General features: G+C 36.7%; 1 protein-coding gene across 2 annotated transcripts in view; it reads left to right on the forward strand.

The window, feature by feature from the left end:
* The window catches only part of PI4KA (phosphatidylinositol 4-kinase alpha), a 62,272-nt gene that overhangs the window by 3,071 nt on the left and 39,353 nt on the right, over positions 1-19,848 (forward strand). Inside the window, exons 3-19 of one of the 2 annotated variants that reach the window (XM_074887552.1) lie at positions 1,098-1,191; positions 1,884-1,972; positions 2,450-2,522; positions 2,850-3,109; positions 3,785-3,851; positions 5,844-5,992; positions 6,605-6,670; positions 7,705-7,801; positions 8,194-8,385; positions 9,137-9,237; positions 9,959-10,088; positions 11,143-11,275; positions 11,938-12,033; positions 12,779-12,962; positions 13,693-13,796; positions 14,752-14,920; positions 18,046-18,096. In XM_074887552.1, coding sequence (XP_074743653.1) covers positions 1,098-1,191; positions 1,884-1,972; positions 2,450-2,522; positions 2,850-3,109; positions 3,785-3,851; positions 5,844-5,992; positions 6,605-6,670; positions 7,705-7,801; positions 8,194-8,385; positions 9,137-9,237; positions 9,959-10,088; positions 11,143-11,275; positions 11,938-12,033; positions 12,779-12,962; positions 13,693-13,796; positions 14,752-14,920; positions 18,046-18,096 — 2,055 coding nt within the window. The remainder of the gene's footprint in view (positions 1-1,097; positions 1,192-1,883; positions 1,973-2,449; positions 2,523-2,849; positions 3,110-3,784; positions 3,852-5,843; positions 5,993-6,604; positions 6,671-7,704; positions 7,802-8,193; positions 8,386-9,136; positions 9,238-9,958; positions 10,089-11,142; positions 11,276-11,937; positions 12,034-12,778; positions 12,963-13,692; positions 13,797-14,751; positions 14,921-18,045; positions 18,097-19,848) is intronic. The other variant, XM_074887553.1, reaches the window with a different exon arrangement.

Consider the following 19,848-nt stretch of genomic DNA (forward strand, 5'->3'; position numbering starts at 1 on the left):
AAATAAATAAAAAGATCAAATATAATGGATGCAGGCAGGAGAGCACAAGGAAACAAGGACAGTACTGATGGGCATGATAGCTGTCATGGCACTGCTATAGCCAAACTGCTGTCGTGGTTTTTGGTCATCATAGCTTAAGGAGAGAAAGGAAAGGCTATTCAGGAGGATTTGCTCAAGCCATATGTGTTGTTGGGTGTTCTTCCCCACATGCTTCTGAAGGACAGGTATGTTCCAACATACTCCTGAACATCAGGTTTGTAATAGGCCTTTTCATGCTTGGCACTAGCTGGGATAAAAAAAGCAAACAGTGCACATAGGCCACATTGTATACGAACATCCCTTTTGTATCTCTCAGCCTGTTTATGACAAGCTGGTTCTCTTCCCTTTGAACTCTGGACATGGTATTGTTTTGTCCAAAGTCATTAGACGTCACTTTAAATCCTTTAATAGGCTTGCATCAGGCCTGAGTTTCCTCCTATTTAGTATGTATTTATTATGATACAGCTTACATGCGTATTTTAACGTTATCCTTTTTGTGTTTTTTGTAGTATGAAGTTTAAATAAGGTAGCTGTTTTCACATTTCTTAGCATTTTAATGATGTTTTTAAAGCCAGTGGTTAGTATTAATAAATCCAACTCTATGAGGAAGGAACATGCTATCCTTTGATTTGCAGATTAGGGAGTTGAAGTGTTAACACAAATGTGTTAAGTAACTTGCATAAGGCAGTGGGATGGATCACATGTACTGAATTGGGACTGGCCCTGAATTTCTGGATGCCTTAAAATTATTTTGTGACCTTGCTGTAAACTAGTAAATTGTTTGGGGTCAATTACTGTTCTGGAACATTTTTCTCCAACTTCTGTGGAGAATGAACTGTTGCCTAGAATGAAAGGATTGGATTTATAGCACTGAACTGGTTTACTTTCATTTGCCTGTGTTGAAATCAATTTTGCAATATTCCAGAAGTAATTTGGAGTGATCATTAGAAGCAAGTTCTGTGTGTGGTTAGTGTAGTCTTCCCATATCTCTAAACTATCTTGAGACTGTACAGTTCAGCTTTTCTTATCCATTTTAAATACAGTATCTTCCTTTTTAGCACAAAGATAATGTGGTTCCTTACCTCCTCCGGCTTCTGAAGGGTCTTCCCAAAGTCCAATGGATAGAAGAAAGCAATGCACGGAAAGGCAGAGGTGATGTCTGGGTTTTTTGATCATTCTCATGGAATGCCAGCCAGGAAATAGAAATAACAAAGGTCATTCAGGACATGATACAAGGGGAGATGATAGGTCCGGCTAGGTTCTTAGATACTGACTCGACAGCTTTTAATATTGATTTTCTTTAGAAGCGAAGAGGAAGTTGAATAGCTCCCAGCTTTCTTGCTTGACTGCTTTCTGATAAATTGCACTTTTCAAATAATTCTGCGCTCAATATATTTTGTTACTAAATTGGAGAAGATTGTGTAGTGGTTAGAGCAAGAGAGTGGAACCCAAGATCTGTATGCTCTACTTTTAGCTTTGATGCTTGGTTGCTATTTAAACCACTTCATTTCTTGTTCCCTTAATATCTCTTAAAATTAATTTAAGAATATGTTTTCACAAAGGATATTATAAAATGTCATATTTTTTTCAACTGCTTGAAAGCCTGGAAAAGTGTTTAATTATTAAAGTTATTCTTTTAACATTTCATGCTGAAATTATGATGGTTAGAATATACTTCTAAATTTTGTATGTAACACTACATTTTAATTTATATTTATATTAATCTCAGAACTGTATGACATGGGATTCACTTATGTCTTCTTGCCTTATTATTATTTGCTCTTTGTATGTTGATTCTCTGTAACAGTGCTTAAGTGGTTTATTTTCTGTCCGTTACTTTGCAGGCTTACTTCCAGTGGCAGAAAACTTCAGCTTCTGCTTGGTAACGTTGTTATCTGACGTTGCTTACAGGGATGCATCTCTCAGAGAGCAGGTAGAGTTTAAGTTTGTGCTAATGTAGTACCCAATTCTCCAATGCTGCAATACTGACAAATACCTAGAGTACACCACAGCTGCTTCTTTCTTGCAAAGGGATCGATCGCTTTAACATGTGTACTGTTGCATTATTTTGCTTGTCTTAATAGTCAAGTATCTGGAAGATATTTGTAAGTCTGCTGTTACTTGTGGGTGTCAAAGGATGTCAGTCGCTGAGCCCAGTGTTTTAGAATTCAAGTTTTGACACTGAGATTAGGACTGCTGCAGTTTTATTCTGCTAGTACCTACCACCTAACTGCAGACTTTACAAAAGAAGCTCCATAAGTTGAGTGAGGGCACTCAGCATTAAAAAAATCTTGTTTACAGAGGTGCTTACATTAATATTTGCAAGTTTCATTTGTATAGTGATCCAGTATAAGATAATGATACCTCTTTGCCAAAAGATATTTTTGTATGTCTGTCTTGATTACTTTAGATTTTGGATGCAATTCTACAAGTAATGCAGTTCCTGTTGGGAATGTGCCAGACCCCGCAAATGCATGATAAAGGTAGGATTAAAATTATTACTATATTTGTAACTCCTGTTCTCTGAACTTCTCCCGTGTGTTCTAATTATCAGGATCACTCCTGAAAAGTGAGTAGCTTTTTCTTTCAACTTCCCCTAGCACATATTTATTCTGTTTGTTGCTGAATGGTAAATACAGATGCAGAAGTGTATTAATTTGTGATACCTTCATAGTTTTTCCTTTACTTGCACAAATAAATCTTTGTAAAGCACATGAGGCTAAAACAGTTTAGTGAAGTGGTAGCAAGACCATGAAGAGGAAGTTCTAAATTACTGCTGATATACTGTTGTATGTGTTTTTCTTTTCCAGAATATTTATGCAAGTATGCAGTCCCCTGCCTGATAGGAATTTCTCGAGCCTTTGGTCGCTACAGCAATTCAGAGGAGGCTCTCCTTTCAAAGCTTTTTCCAAAAATTCCCCCACATTCCCTGAGAGTTCCAGAAGAGCTTGAAGGAATTCGCCGACGATCCTTTAATGATTTCAGATCAATTCTTCCCAGTTCTCTACTCACTGTTTGCCAGGAAGGAACACTAAAGAGAAAGGCTAGCAGCGTATCTAGCATCTCACAGGTTTGTATGACTTCCTCTATGTTGAAGTCAGTGCTTAGATGATTTTGTGGTCTTGGTGGAGTTAAGACATCATTAAGGCTGGATATGCAGTCTCTTAACACATTGTGTGACCGTATACAGAGATCTTTATTTTGGTTTTGTAACTGGGTTTCAAAATAATTTTGTAGTTTCTGAGCTACAGAAAAATCAGTGGCAATTAAACTAACAACTGTACTAATAAGTCTTCACATGGAACAACTGGCAAATCCTATTTGTTGTGTTATTCTCATGAGAAAACATTGTAATGTGTATCTGAGAATTTGGGAAGCTGACACTTAATGACTAAAGTTGTCAGAAGTACTGAGGATAGATGAGCTCTCTGGTTTCACCAGGAGCTGTGGTTGTTTATTGTCTTAGGGGAAGAATGGATGTAGATGCTAGTTTTGAAACACAGATTAGCATCGTTGCATACAGTATATAGGAGTCATCATTTTGAATTCTTCCCTTTAGTCAAAAGCACTGAACTAGCTTTTTTAACTTCCCATTTTGGGTTGAAATTGTTAGGCCCAGCAATATGTGGTTCCTCTTAGTTTTACTTGAAGCTGTGTTTCATTATAAAGTGCATGAACCATTCTCTGAAAAAATTTTTAATGTTTTATAAAGTTTTTAAATTATGTTTTTTGTGTGATGTTTCAGGTTAGTCCTGAACGTGGAATTCCTCCTCCCAGCTCTCCTGGAGGATCTGCAATTCATTACTTTGAAGGTAAATTATTTTGCAAAGGAACAGTTTGTAATTTGGGAGTTTTGTGACTATTTATGGGAAATTGAAAACCAAAATCCTTTGACCCCTTTTTCTGCCCTCTCAAATTCTTATAGTAATTCTCTGGCACATACCTGCTAGGATTCTGAAAAATTTGGGGGTATAAAGACAGTAGAAAGTTATTATTAACAGCAGTGGTTTCCAGGCTCAGTTGTTTCTGGCAGGCTTCTGAGAGAGACATGATTTCCTGACTGCTAGGCTGTGCCTAGTACTGAAGAGCTTAATTCAACTAAGCCAAAAATATTTCAGGAGATTAGGCTGAGGAACTTTGAGGAACAAGTGTTAATGTTATGTTTCACTAGACAACTAAATTGTTGGACTAGGGTCTGGAATTTTGGGACCTTTGTGGCACATTGTATAAATCTAAAACAACTGTTCCACTTGAAGTAAATATGATGTGGGTTGTTTGGTAAGATCTAGTAATTTGCTGAAGTGAGAAATAATAAAGGAGACACTGAAATGTATGTTAATTACTGTATCATAAAAGGCAGAAATATTAAAAATCTGCGTGAGTTAATATACAAACTCTTAGCCACTGGGTTTTGGTAGAGCTCTAGTTGTGAGTTCTATGTCAAAGACGGGCTTAAAAATAAACTTTCATGAATGGAGAACTGGCTCTGCATCTGAGGTGTTCTGGTGTCTCTGGTTTTGTCTGACTGTTTGAGGTTTTTGACAGTTTGGGCATTCTCTGTTTCTGGGTCATTCTCCTCTCCAGAGCCCTGGCTTAAATGACTTTCTTCCACGTTACTTTACTTTTCTTTTTCTTTCTTGTTACTATTTGTAGAGGAATTTGTCTTCCTCAATCATACCATGGAATTGCAGGGTAATTCAAATACCATTCTTAAATTGCCAAGCAAGAAGAGACCTGTTTGTCATCCGTCTACCCTGTTGAACCAACCTATACTTCTTCAATTTTATGGTCTTCATGTTCTGAATTAAAAAAAAAAAAAAGGGCTGCAGATTAGAGAGAGGCTGTAGTAGTAGAACAAAAATAATCTTAAGTAAAACTGTAGGTGAATAGTGGACAGCTTTATAAAAATTTTGGAATCAATTTAATTGTGTCTCTGGCAGAGTTATGATTATTCTAATCGGGAATTTGTTTTCAATACTAACTTCTACCAGATATTTCAGATACAGGCAGCCCTTGTATTATTTCGAATAATATAGTTTGTGATTATTTTCTGAAGAAGATGAGTAATGGCCTTCTTTTTATTCTGGCCAAGGCTAATGGTTTAGGGAAAAAAGGCTGAAAACTTTTTTTTTTTATAGTTGTTGTCAATAAATAGGGTCACTTGAAAGCCTATTAATCACAAGAACATTACTTTAGCGCAGGCAGCTGAGAACTTTAAAGAGGTAGCTATGTAATTTCTAAAGTGGAAACAGTGCCAAAAGCAGTATGCTTAGCAAGTTGTTTATGTAATAGAATACTTGAATCTGAAAAATAATTTGATTTCTCTTTTTACCTTCAAATTGCAGTAGTGGATTGGTGCCTCTTCTAAGATGAAAGCTGTGCCACGTGTTCATTTGATCTAATATAGGGGAAAACCTTGAAAAATAGTTTTGACTTAACCTGTTCTTTGTACCTCTATGCTTTTGAGCAAAGTGGCACTTACAGATGTTTTTAGGTAAATGTACATCAGTAGTATGGGAAGACTTCTAGTCAGGAGTGTCTCTGGCATGAGCACAAGTCATTGAAATTAGTTCTTCCATTGTGATTGTAAACTTCTAATGAACAAATGCGTTTTTTCATCATAGTTTCCTGTCTTGATTTACAGTAGATTATCTGAAATACACCTCTTGATAGCTTGCAAAAGTTGAAGACTACCTGTGTTGAAAATAACTCTGTATTAGTAACTAAACATTATCATTAAACAAAGTTTATATATCCTCTCTCTCCCTAAACTTTTATTTCATTTTTTTTTTTCTTCTGATGAGGTTCGTATCTTCCTGATGGGAGTGCACTGGATCCTGATTATTACTTCTGTACAATCAGCTCCAGCTTTTCAGTTTCTCCTCTCTTCAATGGCATTAACAATAAAGAGTTTAACATCCCACTGGAAATGCTCCGCCAGCTATTGAACATGGTATGTGATGGGTTCTTATGAAGACTGCAGTGAGATTGCATTCTAGATATTCATGCTAGAGGTAGATGCAGTTTAAGTTTTTAGAATTGCAAATTAAAAGGCAGTGTTTGTCTCTCAAGCTTTGTGTAATGTTATTTTTATGGCATTTAACTTCATGCTTCAGTAGCATTGCTAAAAAGCTCTCATATGAACCATGAAGAGTTTGGAAAAATCAAAAAAACATATACGTCGTCTTCTTCCTGTTTTGACTCTTGCAGACCACTTAATCTGAGCTAATTTACATACTTGTAGTTGCTGAAATTGAAGATTGTTTTTTGCTGTGAGAATGAGACCCTTTTCTAGAAGTGTTTAGTTGCTGGGAATTCATGCAAGTGACAGAAACTACTGGTCCTTTCTGCTTCCTACACCAACTATTTTGGAACATCACACACAGGCTCAAATGTATTTGTTCTTGTTGCAGCCAGAAATTCTTGTAGCCTTAATTTCATCTGACATTTTGCGGTCAAGTGGCTTGTGTTTTCTGTGCACGAGCAAAATTGTATTGTCTTCCTATCTAGAGTCATCAGCAGGAAACATGCTTTCCTTCTTTATTTTTTTTTTTTTCCTCTGTAGGTGAAACAGATCGTTGGGGATTCTCTGCTAAAGACCTTAGATGCAGTTGTAGCTGAAGTTGCAGAGGTATGTTTTATAATTCCTTTTCTAATGACCTAAATATTTTTTTGTCTTAACAATTAATACTTGGAAAATTAGTCTTTTACCTATGTAAGGTATGCCTTCTCTGCAAAACAATACTAATTTCCTGTTTGACTGTTCTTCCGGTGGTTTCAATCTAGCCTTGGACTGTGCAGAAATGGGGGGAGGAAGGAGGAATGTTTTTCACTACCATAGAAGGAAATAGTTATTCTCTCTAAAAAATGAACCCTTTTCTTACTTTATCTCTGTTATCCTACCAAATTACAGCATTGGTTGCCCAAAACTGATTTACTGTAGACTAAGGTCTTTATTGCATATAGCAGTAACATTGTCTTTTTTCATGTTGATAAAATGTGTTGGTTCTTTTCTTTTTCTGGCTTGGAAATGACTGCTGCTCTTCTGGGTGTCATTTGTACAAGTTTAATACTGTTACAGTTTGTGGGCTTTACTTTCAGAGGTGGCATACTTATTTCTCTAGATCTGTGAGTCCTTGCTCTCCCCTTCCCTGGGTGCAGTTCTGTAACAGCCTTCACCACAATTTGCAGAGTTAGCCTTATCTCCGTGGGGGCGTAAAGCTGTGCTGAAAAGAGTATCTGTTCAGTTGTGTGGGAAAATGACTTTGCTGTTCTCTCCAGCCTTTCCTCAAGTACTGCCATATTTGAAACGTAGGCCTAAGTGGAGATAGGTTTGGTTTCTCTTTTTGCTATCTCGGTAAAATGATAGGTTTGAATCCTCCTTTTGCTTGTTTTTTTTTTTTTTTTTTAACATCACTGTTAGAGAGAACATATATGTGCTCTTCGGATTGAAAGTGTGACTGCATCTCGTGAAATGCACTGAAGGGCTGTACTTTTGATAAAAATAGAGGGAATGCTATGAGGTTACTTCTGGTGCCTGTTTTAAATGCTTGTTTACATTGTGGAGGAAAAGCAATTATGTGACTGGAATAAGAAGTTTTATTTATCCATATAATGGAAAAGATTTAATTTTTAATCTAGCAGGTTGCTTCTTTTCTCTTTCAGACGGGTGCTAATACAGATCTCTATTATAAAACATTCAGTGACCCCCTTTATCTTGCTCAGTTTAAAATGTTGAGAGACACATTATACTATATGAAAGGTATAGTATTTGTAGTTTTTTAAATTTTTCCTTCTTTATGTTTAAGATCCAAATTATTGTCTGCATTATATTGAGTGCTTGAGCATTGGGGTTAGCATTTTCTGGGAACTCCATGTATGCTACAAAATTTATATTATGAAATGTTTCTATATAAAAAAGGTGCTATGGAAATAGAAAAATAAATATTTTGAGCACCACTGAAAGGATTAATAGATGACATTTCAATTCTCTGCTTACGGGTGAACTTTGCTATGAAATGTATCTTTAGGTAGGAGATAAACTTCATGAAATCATTTAATTTATGACATAGCAATGAATTTTGTATATGTTGTCATTCTGATATACTGACTCCCATCCTTCTAGTATAATGCTATTTCCTTTTATTTCTTTAGACCTTCCCAACTCATTTGTGAAGGAAATCCATGATTTTGTGCTAGAGCAATTCAACAGCAGTCAATCAGAACTTCAGAAAATCCTTCATGATGTGGATCGACTGCACAATGAATTGAGTCCTTTAAAACTGCGTTGTCAGGCTAATGCTGCCTGTGTGGATCTCATGGTGTGGGCTGTGAAAGATGAGCAAGGTAGAAAATGCTCTTCAGTCTTTGGAATGTCTGTCTTTTTTTTTTTTTAAAGTTGTAGAAATACTTGTAAGTTCTCTGAGAGTAGATGATGCTCAGAGAAATATAAAATAAATTTGAATATAATACTCTGCTATTAGAATACAAGAGAAAAACTTCCATCAAAAAGTTGTCAGATTAGTGGGCTAGGTAGTTAGACATCTCTTCATAGAAATGCAAGCAGAAAACATCCTATTGGCTTATCTACAAGAGACGGTGTAATTGCTGTATTACATGCAACTGCTTATTTTATAGTTTATTTTATGTTTTTAATTATTGTTCTTAGCATCTTAAATGTTTCTCAGTCATCTTTTGAAGAAAATGTTTTGGTTGCTAACAGGATTGGGAAGCTCTCACTTTTTCTCTATCTAATTTCTTGTATAATTCTTACACATTATGAATATGTGAAGGATTTTTTCCTTTGGACCTTGCAATACTTCATTTCTGTCAACTGTGAAGTACACTTAAAATCAACTTTAAGTACTGTAATTCTTTCAATCATAGTGTTTGACAGAGGCATTTGGCACAGATACTAAGTTTCCAAAACTGTTTTTTACAGAAGCAGACTAAATCTCTTTGAGGAATTGTAGTATGAGGAGAATGAAGCTGATATATTTTCTTTGTTGTTTTAGAAATTGCAGTAAGCATTGCATTGTGTGTGGCCTAATTACGAATCTGATAAACATAAGTTTTTCTATTGGATTTTTCGTTTAAGGTGCAGAAAACCTGTGTATCAAGTTATCAGAGAAGCTGCAGTCAAAAACCTCAAGCAAAGTCATCATTGCTCACTTGCCACTCTTAATTTGCTGTTTGCAGGTCTGTCTTCCCAGTATTTGACATTACTGTATCAGTGAGTGAGAGTTTGGGGAGTTTTACAGGTTGCTAGAATAATGCTTTTTATCTGCTATTTGTGTTACTTTCCATCACTGTGTTCTGCACTTGAATTTTAGAGGTCTGGTGTGGTAGAACTGCAGTAGAGTAGTGCTTTCAAAATTTTCTTAGCTCAGCTACTTCTCAAAGAGTAATGAGGTTTTCTTAACCAGTATTTAATTTCTGAAATATTTAGCTTCTTAGTCCATTACATAAACAGTTAAAATACTGGGATTGACACATCACTGAGTTTTAAGACTAAGGCTTGGTTATTCTAATATTTATGTCGTCTTATTGGGCATTTATTCATAGTCCTACAAATGTGGTGTTTTCCAACACATAGTAAATAATCAGGATTCTCTAAATGTTGGAACTTGTCCATTAACTTTATTTTTAGAGAGTTCATTTCATGTAACTCCTGTGAAATCACCCAGGAAGAAAGCAGCAAGGCTTGACTGGCATGCAGCACTCCAGGATAACCTAAAAGAATTAGAGGCTTGAAGTGTCTAAATCTTTTGCTAAAAATTGAATCTCAGAACTATGTATAGCTTGTTTTGGTTTGTGTTTTTTCTTATTGAGCTGAAGTTGCAAGCTTAGTTGAAATAAAAATTGTGCTGTTATATTCTAAAGTTTTGATGTGGTTTTTTTTTTTTTTTTTCTCTTTTAGGGTCTAGGTCGTTTGTGTGAGAGGTTCCCGGTGGTGGTTCATTCTGTCAATCCATCCTTAAGAGACTTTCTTGTGATACCTTCCCCAGTGCTTGTGAAACTTTACAAGTATCATAGCCAGTATCACACAGGTAAAGGAAAAAAGGCCATATTGCGAAGGATATGCTAGTAATGGATTTCCAACTTGTATAGCTTTTTGATGCTTTTGGATATTTTGTGTGATATAGCTGTAGTGGGAAATGGAGATGCGTTTGTGTTTTGTTTGTTTGTTTGTTTTCTGGAGGTGAAGAGGAGGAATGCAAATCAAATTCTGTTAGAAGTGTTTCTGAGGGCAGGCAATATATATAGAACTGCATTTTATCCTAGCAGCAGTATTGCTGTGCCTGTTCTGCTGAAACCAAGATAGTCTTATCTCAAGCACTTTTGTCCTGAGTGAGATCGCCAACAACTGTAGCGTGATACTGCAGTATTGAAGGTTGTATTATGTGTGTCAACCTCCTGCACATAATACAGAGCAGTTTGCTTAGGGCTTTGTCCACATGGGCCTTCAGAAACCTTCAAGGACAGAGATTCTGCAACCAGAGCCAATGCATAATTATCCTCATAGCGGGGGAAAAACCATCACACATTCAGTTGGAACCTCCCTTGTTTCAAGTTAAGGCTGTTATGTCTCATTCTCCCACGAAGCCTGCTTCTGTCTTTTTGATAACCTACTTTATGCTTTGGAAGGCAGCTGTTAGGTCTGTCCAAAGCCTCCTCCAGGCTGAACGAGGCTGTGTTACTCAGACTCCATACAGCTCCCATGCTCCAGCCCCATGACCATCTTGATGGCATTTGGCAGGTTTTTTGTTGCTGTTTTTAAATTATAATATCAAGTTATGATTTCCAAAAAAGAAAATGTTCAATGTAAATCACTTGCTAATGCAAAAGCAGTATTGTAATGCTAAAGCAGAATGGGTAAAATGAGAACTGAAGGTGTCTAAATTTAGGAATAGTTAAATGCAGTAACAACTTGCATAGCTACTGACAACACATGCATTTATTTCCAAAGTTCTTCAGCTCAACTCTCTGAGCTGTAAAGTAGGCTGTTATGCACTCACCAGATACTGCTCTGCCTGTGTGCTCTTATCTTGGGGAAAAAAGCTGTTTCAAATGGTGTTGATTTTCATACTCTTGTGTTCTTAGTAGGTGGTAATGACATCAAAATTAGTGTAACCAATGAACATTCAGAGTCCACTCTAAATGTAATGCCTGGCAAGAAAAGTCAACCATCCATGTATGAGCAGCTGCGTGACATTGCCATAGACAACATCTGCAGGTAAGAGAGCGACTTTCACCATGTTGGAACACATTCCGTTTCCCTAGCGGAAAAGTACTGTGACCGTTTAGAAGGTGCTGCTCTGTGCTGCTGTAAAGGCTTTTTGCCTTTTTTGATTGTGACTTCATTTTTCTTCAGACATCTCTTTCTGTTTATGTCCTAATTGTAAAATGATAATTAAAAAAATAATAATTTTTTTGCTTCCCACGTATGTAATTCATGCTAGTCACCATTTTGATACTCAGCAGGGTTTTTGTTTTCTGCTTAGATTATCATGTCGAGTGAGCTTCCCGTAACAGAAGGATTGTTACGTACTCAAATGCGGGCAGTGTAATGATTATTCTTCCCTTCTAGACACCTACAAAGAGCTGGAGGGAAGACAGATAGTTGGTGACTGGAGACAAGGGAAGCGATGGATTCTGAATTTACCTTATTGCATATCCCCATCTTTATTGTTGCTGGAGAAAGCAGCAGTAGAAACTCAGCTCAGTTTTTAAAATACATCTGCAGCGTTCCTAGGCAATCAGTTCTTATACTTCAGTATAAACTTTTTTCCCTTATATCGGGTGTGCATTTACAGTAGTAAAAAGTTAAATGTTTCATTCATGCCTTTTTTTCCCCTCTAGCTGTTCTAGCAAGTTTTCTGTTCATTGTTATTCCAGGTGCTTGAAAGCTGGCTTGACTATAGATTCGGTGATTGTTGAGGCCTTTCTTGCCAGTTTATCTAACCGTCTGTACATCTCTCAAGAGAGTGATAAGTAAGTTGTTAGTCATCAAACCAATTTTTTCTTTCACTCAGTGAACCTGAAGCTTATTCTAAGATATAAGTACAGACAGCATTATTTTAGAATTAAGTGTCTCAGAAATTAGTGAGCTTGGATGTGGGGTCAAGATCTTCCCATGCAAATCTCTGCAGAGCTGAGCCCTTGTTTTCATACTGAGAGGTATGGATTCATTTTTATCTGATTGAACCAGCAAATCTTTGGTGAGTATTAGCCAATTTTGAGTCCTAGATTGAGTGATACCCTCTCTGCTGTATCCTTCAGGCTTCAGCTATCTTTTATGTCTTGACACAGCTTGTCACTTGTGGCGTTTGACTTGCCTTATTTTTAAGAGACTCATCAACCAAGAAACCTCCAAGGGGATATCCTGTCGTAGCTGGTCTGACTGTCATGTTTTAATGTTTTGCAGATCACTTTTACCTCTTTTCACTGTTGTTTCTAGAACAGTTTGTTCGTGGATTAGTGTAGGTTTCTTGCATAGTGTGTTTTTAGGGGTTTTTTTTGGTTTTTTATTTTGAAAACCAACTTGTGCAAGTATATCTCTGATGTTAATGTTGGAAGTAGATGGGTATATAAAGTGGCAATATTAAAGCTGTTAGTAATGTTTAAATTTAGCATATGAACTCTTTCTTACGTGAAATATAAGCATGCTTGGAGGTCTTGATAACTGTTGAACAGTTACATGTATGGTTTGGGGGTTTTTTGTTTGTTTTTGTAACAGGGAAGCTCATTTGATTCCTGACCACACAATTCGTGCTCTAGGGCACATTGCAGTGGCACTGAGGGACACCCCAAAAATGATGGAACCCATCCTACAGATCTTACAGCAGAAGTTTTGCCAGCCACCTTCTCATCTTGATGTACTCATCATTGATCAGCTGGGCTGCTTGGTCATCACTGGAAATGTAAGGAGAGAACTGGCCAAGAGAGTTGCCAGTTCATGATCCCTTTCCTTTAGTTAAAAGGAGACATATTTAGAAACTGCATTGGCAGAAGTTTTTTAAGGTTTTTCTTTCCTTTTTTTCACCACAGGTATGTGCCTGTACAATCCTCATGTTTCTGGGACATGAGAAAACAAAAGCTAATTAATAATGTGTAAGATGATGTCCCTGTAAAGAAGATTAGTCCCCATAGAAAATAACAAAGTAAAAACCCCACCAAACTCAATGTTTTCAAAAGTTATTAAGAAGTTTATGAATTTGACCTATGTCCTGAATATGTACACACTATCTTTTTTTGTATCAGTAATTACCTTTCAAAATCTTGTAGGTCCATACATTTAAAAGTATAGATTGCCTTCTTCAGTCATACAAGGACTAACTGGCTTACCTTTTCCAGATATAATTTGTGCCTCTGAGTGAGCAATTAATTGCCAGAACTCAGAGGCCTGAAAAAAGTTTTCCATCAGGAAGGTGGAGTTAAATATTAAATTTTGTGCAACTTGAGCAATTAAAAACACTAATGAATGCACTTCCACGGTGTGCTTTATGGAAGCTCAAACCGTTGCTCAGGCTATGACTAGATAGCTGTCTGAAGAACTTCGTAATACTTCGCGTGTTATACAGGGTTGTTCTTTAGAGAGATTGTATCTAATAAGCTCTACTTAGTGGTTTGGTTTTTTGGGTTTTTTTGCAGCAATATATTTACCAGGAGGTGTGGAATCTGTTTCAGCAAATCAGTGTTAAAGCAAGCTCAGTTGTTTACTCTGCCACAAAAGATTATAAGGATCATGGATACAGGTAACACTTAGCTGTGTGCCTTAAATGTATGAATATTATATCCAATATCCTTTATTTTCACTTTTTCCCAATATAAGTTTTATAATGAGGTTATAAATAGTACTGTTCTTTTTTCTTTTATAGTAAAAAGTAATATGTTTAAAAATAGTAGCACTTCACAATGTAGAGATTCCTAAAAATGTTTTTTTTTCTATGTTTTTTTTCCCTCTGTAAGGAGTTAATGTTTGTAAGTGATAATTGACATTGATGACTTACGTTACCTGTAACTAGAGTAATTAATCTCTTAGCCTAGAAAAGCTAAGGAACTTCCATTGGGTTTTTTGTGTGTGTGTGTGTCTGGTTTGGGTTTTTTTTAAATGTGGTCCCAGTACTTTTTAGGGATTAAATGCAAACCTTAGCGATTTAATTCTTAGTATGCAAGTATGCATTTTAGTTCCTGTTATAATTAAAGATTATCACTGACCTCATTGGTAGTTGCGGTAGGCTGGATATCTTTTAATGTCATATGTGAGTAATCAAGAAGGGTATTCCTGTCAGTGTTTTAAGACACTGTCTGACCCAATGCAATCTCAGCTTTAACAATAAGTGATACTAGTTCTGATTCTGCTCAAGAGCCTTCCCAATCCAAAAGCACAGCCCTTTGCTGCTTCTTGTCTGTAGGCATATTTGCTACCAGAAAGTAATTTCCTTTTGGGTGTGACAGTATCAAAAATGAAATGTCCTCCAGAGGCAAAGTTTACAAATAATTTTTCACTTCAATACTGGTTGCATTTCAATTATAAGTGATGTGCCACTATTCTTAAAAACAAAGAATACACCCCACCCCCCAAAAAAACTCATGAGTGAAAAAATGTCAGTAGCCTTATTAGAAGAGTTACTATCAGCATTATGAAGAAAGCACTGAAAATATAAAACTTTGAGGAACTGCTTGTTCATTACTGTCCTTTCTTCACAGACACTGTTCGTTAGCAGTCATTAATGCCTTGGCTAATATTGCTGCTAACATTCAAGGAGAACACCTTGTGGATGAACTACTGATGAACCTGCTGGAGCTGTTTGTTCAGCTTGGGCTAGAAGGAAAGAGAGCCAGTGAGAGAGCAAGTGAAAAAGGACCAGCACTGAAGGTCAGATATTCACTGGCTTTTAATTGTATGCAGCTGTGCATTTATACAGGTGGCACTACTACACACATTCTTCTGTGTGTCTTTTGAACCAAACCCATGCCCTGACACACACAGAAAATATCACGCTTCTTTAAACCCAAGAATGTCTTCTGATTTGGAATATGAGTGCAGATCTAGAATGCCTTTCAAACCCCTAATGAATCTGTGTGTATCTGAGATAGAACAGTGGTATACCTGTTGTTCAGCTGAGTCTGGTTTTGTGTGAGGCTAAGTAAACCGTCTGGAGTGTTCTGCTGTTAGAGGCAGAGCTGCAGAGAAACCCGGAATGTTGACGCTGAACTCCTCTTACTAAATCTTGAAGTGTCTTTGGATGTGACAGAATTCTACTTCTAAATCTAGTGGTGTCATAGGATCATAGGAAAATTCAGGTTGGAGAGGACCTCAGGAAGTCATCTTAGTCCAACCTCCAGCATGACATAGCCAGTTCATGTTATTCTCACTAATCCCGAATTGCTGTTATGAGTTGGTGCATTTTGATTTTTTTCCAAGATCCAAGTTGATACAGGCCTATCTGTCTAGGCTTTTAATGGAAACAGTGAAGTGAAAATTAGAGGTTTAATATAAATCTCTGCTGATTCTCAGGAGTGCTTTATTTAGAGAGCAAGTTTATTCAGAAAAGCTTGCATGGGAGAGACTTGTCTCTTAGATTGCTTTGTATGGTAGGAATAATTTGCAGAAGAGTAAATCTGAGTGGTTTTGCTTTAAATAGAGGTATTTTAAAATGCAGTTTTTAGTTTTGATTTGTAAAATTTAATACATACTGGCCTTTAAAAGTCTATGAGAAGGTCTGGAAGAGGACTGTCTTTAAATGCTAGCTAAATTTATATGCAGGAGCAGTTTATATGCAGTTAATTTATTCGCTCAAAATTCTCTGCTTTTTTCCTTATGTGAAGAATTTTTCACCTCACTTCATACTAGCTTTTCTTCCCATTTCAATAAAATGTCCAGAGTACTCGATGTGCCTGTTCTATTTAAGAAGCAAACAGAAATCTCAGCCTTTCCCACAATACCTGCGTCTCATCTTTGCTCTAAAATATACTCATAAACAAGCTGTTAACCTTGACTTTTGCTCTTGAGATTTATATTATCATTTGAAAAGCAAAATGTGGTTGCTTCCTACTCATCAAAAATCAGAGCCTTCCTCTGGTTATGTTCCTCCCTCGTGTTCAAATGCTGGAACTTCTTGGCATTCTGAGCACTCCCTTAGGACAACTTTTAAAAACTCAATGTTTGATAGTGATTTTATATTAAAAAAATACACTTGTATGTTTTAATAATTCAAATGTGTTCATAGTCGAAAGTTAAGGTTTTCTTGGAGATGCGGTTTGGGAGCTGTTCCCTGCATTTTAGGGCAGATAGGTAACACTTCCTTTTGAAATAAGCACATTTTCCTAGTACTAAGTGGAACAATTTTTTTTTCTTTTTCACCTCTTTTTTTTCCCCCCCCCCCCCTCCTGTGCATGCTACAGTTTAATAGTACTAAGTTCTGTCTTTATCCTTTTATGGGATGAGTAAAGTCTTTTGGTGAATCCCTCTGAAATTAATCTGTTTGCTTTGAAGGTAGACTGCATTTAATCAAGGATGGCAACCCTTTTCAAAGGGAACTAGGGCATCTCTAGAATCTGCTTTTCATGAAGTCTGTGGTGGAAAATCTCTCTCCACAGGTTTCATAGGTTCTTTTAACCACAGATAAGTGAGCTGAAATGGTGAAAAACAGATTGTAAACATTGCTCTAAAATGACACATCTAAATTAGGTTCCACCCTCCTCCTCCTTTCAGGGATATTTTTCCACTGTTTCAGTTTTGGAATCACTATGGGAAACAAATCACTGCACTGACTTAAAGCTGCCTGCAAACGGAAAAATATGTGATTGATTTAACATGGATTTGAGCTAGGAGGCAGTGTTTCTTTATTATGAAAATACTGATAGCGGTTTTTCTTAGAACATTCTTTATTCAGTTTAAAGTAAAAGGTATGAAAGGTATTCTAAACACTGAGTTACTTAATTTTCAAAAAGAGTTAAAGTAGATAAAACACTGCACATGCACTGCTCCCAGAGAAAAGCAAGTTTTTGTTTGATAGTTGTCGGATAGTTTGCCTATGTCCTCTGCTTCTCAGCATACCTTTTCATGCACTACATTTGCTCACTAACCATTAAAATGCTTCAGTGGCTTATTTGTTATGTTTTAAACCGGATCTTTCAACCATGCAAAAGTAGATTCAGTGAAGGGAAGAAAAATATCTTTTTCTTTTTTTTCTATTGCCAATAGTTACACAAACGTTCCCTAAGTATGCCCAGGGATGGAAATCATTGCATATTCTTCATCCTCAGTGCAAATACAGTGACTTTTTCCAGTTGTTCTTACCCCTTGGAGTGATTTGAGTGGTGTTCTTTTATCCCCTTCAAAAATATTCAAGGGTCCATCTTTTGTTTTGCTTTATCTTGGACATTACAGGAAAGAACTAAAACTGTGTATTAGTTGGGTTGTATCATTATTGTTTTATCTGAGGACTATTTGTGTCTCGCCTCTCTCCCTTCTCTCTTTTTTTTTAAATTGCTTCCTTTTGGTTTATTCCACTTCATGCAACGCTGTACCCTTTTAGCATGTCTGCCTTGTCTCCTCCCTGTGGGACCAGTGGTCACTGTACCTGGTCTCTCTTCATAAGGAGGAAACTGCAGAGTTCTCTCCCTCCCAAATCCAAGGTGGAGAGTATGGGAGGTAGGGAAAGACTTTAGAGGGGAGATATCAATAGTATCAATGAATATTTCCCCTCCTTTAACTCAGGGCAAAATATCTGACTTCCAAATATAGGAGACCCTGGGCTGAAAGGGGCACCCCAGCCTGTGATGAGGTGCCTGAAAAGCTTTGTTGGAAGACTCCTGGGTCTCCCAATCCTTTGGTCTGGAGTGCTCTCTCAGCCACCTTATGCATATCTATTTGCAAGATACGGAGTTGTAAATGGCATAGACAGTAGGAATGTTTGATGCTTGAAATACGTCTTGTAGCAGCTATTTTAGAAATGCTTTTGTAGATGTTTTGATAACTTCCTTTTTCTTTTTCAGGCCTCCAGCAGTGCAGGGAATCTGGGTGTGCTTATTCCTGTTATTGCTGTGGTGAGTATCCAATGGTTGGGTTGTTGCAAACAGAATAATTTTTCTCACATATATCAAAATATTGATGCTATTTCATGATCAAACAGTTTGATTAACAGGTAGTGCAGAAGTAAGCATCCAAGAGAAATATAATTGTACTGTAAAATAGTATTTCTTGCTCTAAGGGGGGGGGGAACATTTGTTTAATGATGACATATCTCTTAAAATAATGAATCTTTTGTGATTGGGAGTTAGATTGTTGCTAGTCATGAATTCAAGAGATTCATGAGCTAAATAATACCCCAGGGGATATTCCTTTGAATAGTGTTTTGCATACAGTGTAATAAACAGCACGTATGTGTGGCCTGAGGAGAAGTTAAAACTAAGTTAAAAATAAATCTTAGTTTGGCAGCACAGTGAATTCTTCTTATTAAAAGGAAAAAAAGAATCATTGAGAAAGGAGGGAGGAGGGGGAGGAAGTATCCCTTGTCTTCTGAAACAAGAATTGGCTGTCAAGCTGAAAGCATTTTAGGAAATGTGCAAGGACACTGATGTCTGTTCCAGACTCATTTATTTTGATGTATATCTGGTTTCGGTCTCAGATGACAACTTTTTAAGGGGAAAAAGATTTTTTTTTTTTTTAACAAAGTATAACTACTAAGTCAAAAATTGGTGTGCAACCATTCTAGAGCTCCAACAGAAAAATTGATATATTTAAGATGGGTTTCCAAGTCAGTAGGACTAGTTGCCTAACTGCTGTAGCTTCTACAAAAAATGTCTAAAAGATCTGTAGATTACTTAAACTTACTGCAGAGCAGAAAACCATCATGTTACTTTCTCCCCTCCTGAAATTGAATTCTTCTGTGGAACTTTTCCTGCTCAGCTAGTGGGACAGAATGGGAAAAAATATTACATACTTGCAGTAGGCATGCTGCTTGTTACTTGCTCATACAGCACAGCCATTAACAAGCAGAAGAAAATCATTCATTTCATACTGTGCCCTCACAGACCTCCTTACTGAAGCTTTTCAAAGAGAAGAGCTTAAATTAGCACTGGTTAAAGATCAAAGAACTGTTCCTTTCCTTCCCCTGTCTTTTCTGCCAGTTTCCAACATAAGCGCTTCCTGAATTCACCAGCAATCACAAGGGCCAGATCCTAGCTTTACAGAATGTGTTTATAAATGTCTTGGATCGCCGTTATTGAATAGGTGCTCAGTTTTTCCATGAACTAGCTAGTAGTGTGTTGAGAGATATGTTCTAGTGGGTAGTAGTTTTCAGCTGTCAGTAATGACAACACTGATTTGAGTGAGAGCAAGATCATTCCTTGCATATTGAGAAAAGATTAGTGCTTCTTAGAGACTTCATGTAAAAGTTATGAAAGTACTTTTCTGTTGCAAATTTTTATTGATGATATATTTGTTCTGAATAGCTGGTGATAACTGCATTTTTCTTAACCAATGTGACCTTTAAATAGAGTCAGATAGTGCCAGAATCTGAAGCAAGAGTTAATGGTTACATTATGGTTGTTGCAGCAAATATTTGACTTTCTTGCACAATATATGATGATCATAAGGTTTGAGCAGTAGCTGATTTGCTTTTCTGCTTGAACTCTCTCTCTTGAATAATTCCTGTTACTTAGGTCTCAAAACCCCCATGTTTCAGATGCTCCAACTCATTTAATCATTAATAGACTAATTTAAATCTGGGGCATGAATATTTAATCTTTTGAATATGCTTTTCTTTTTTAATATAGATAAAACAGTAAAATGTGTAT

This window comes from Strix uralensis, chromosome 17 (assembly GCF_047716275.1).
Source record: "Strix uralensis isolate ZFMK-TIS-50842 chromosome 17, bStrUra1, whole genome shotgun sequence".
NCBI classification, from domain to species: domain Eukaryota; kingdom Metazoa; phylum Chordata; class Aves; order Strigiformes; family Strigidae; genus Strix; species Strix uralensis.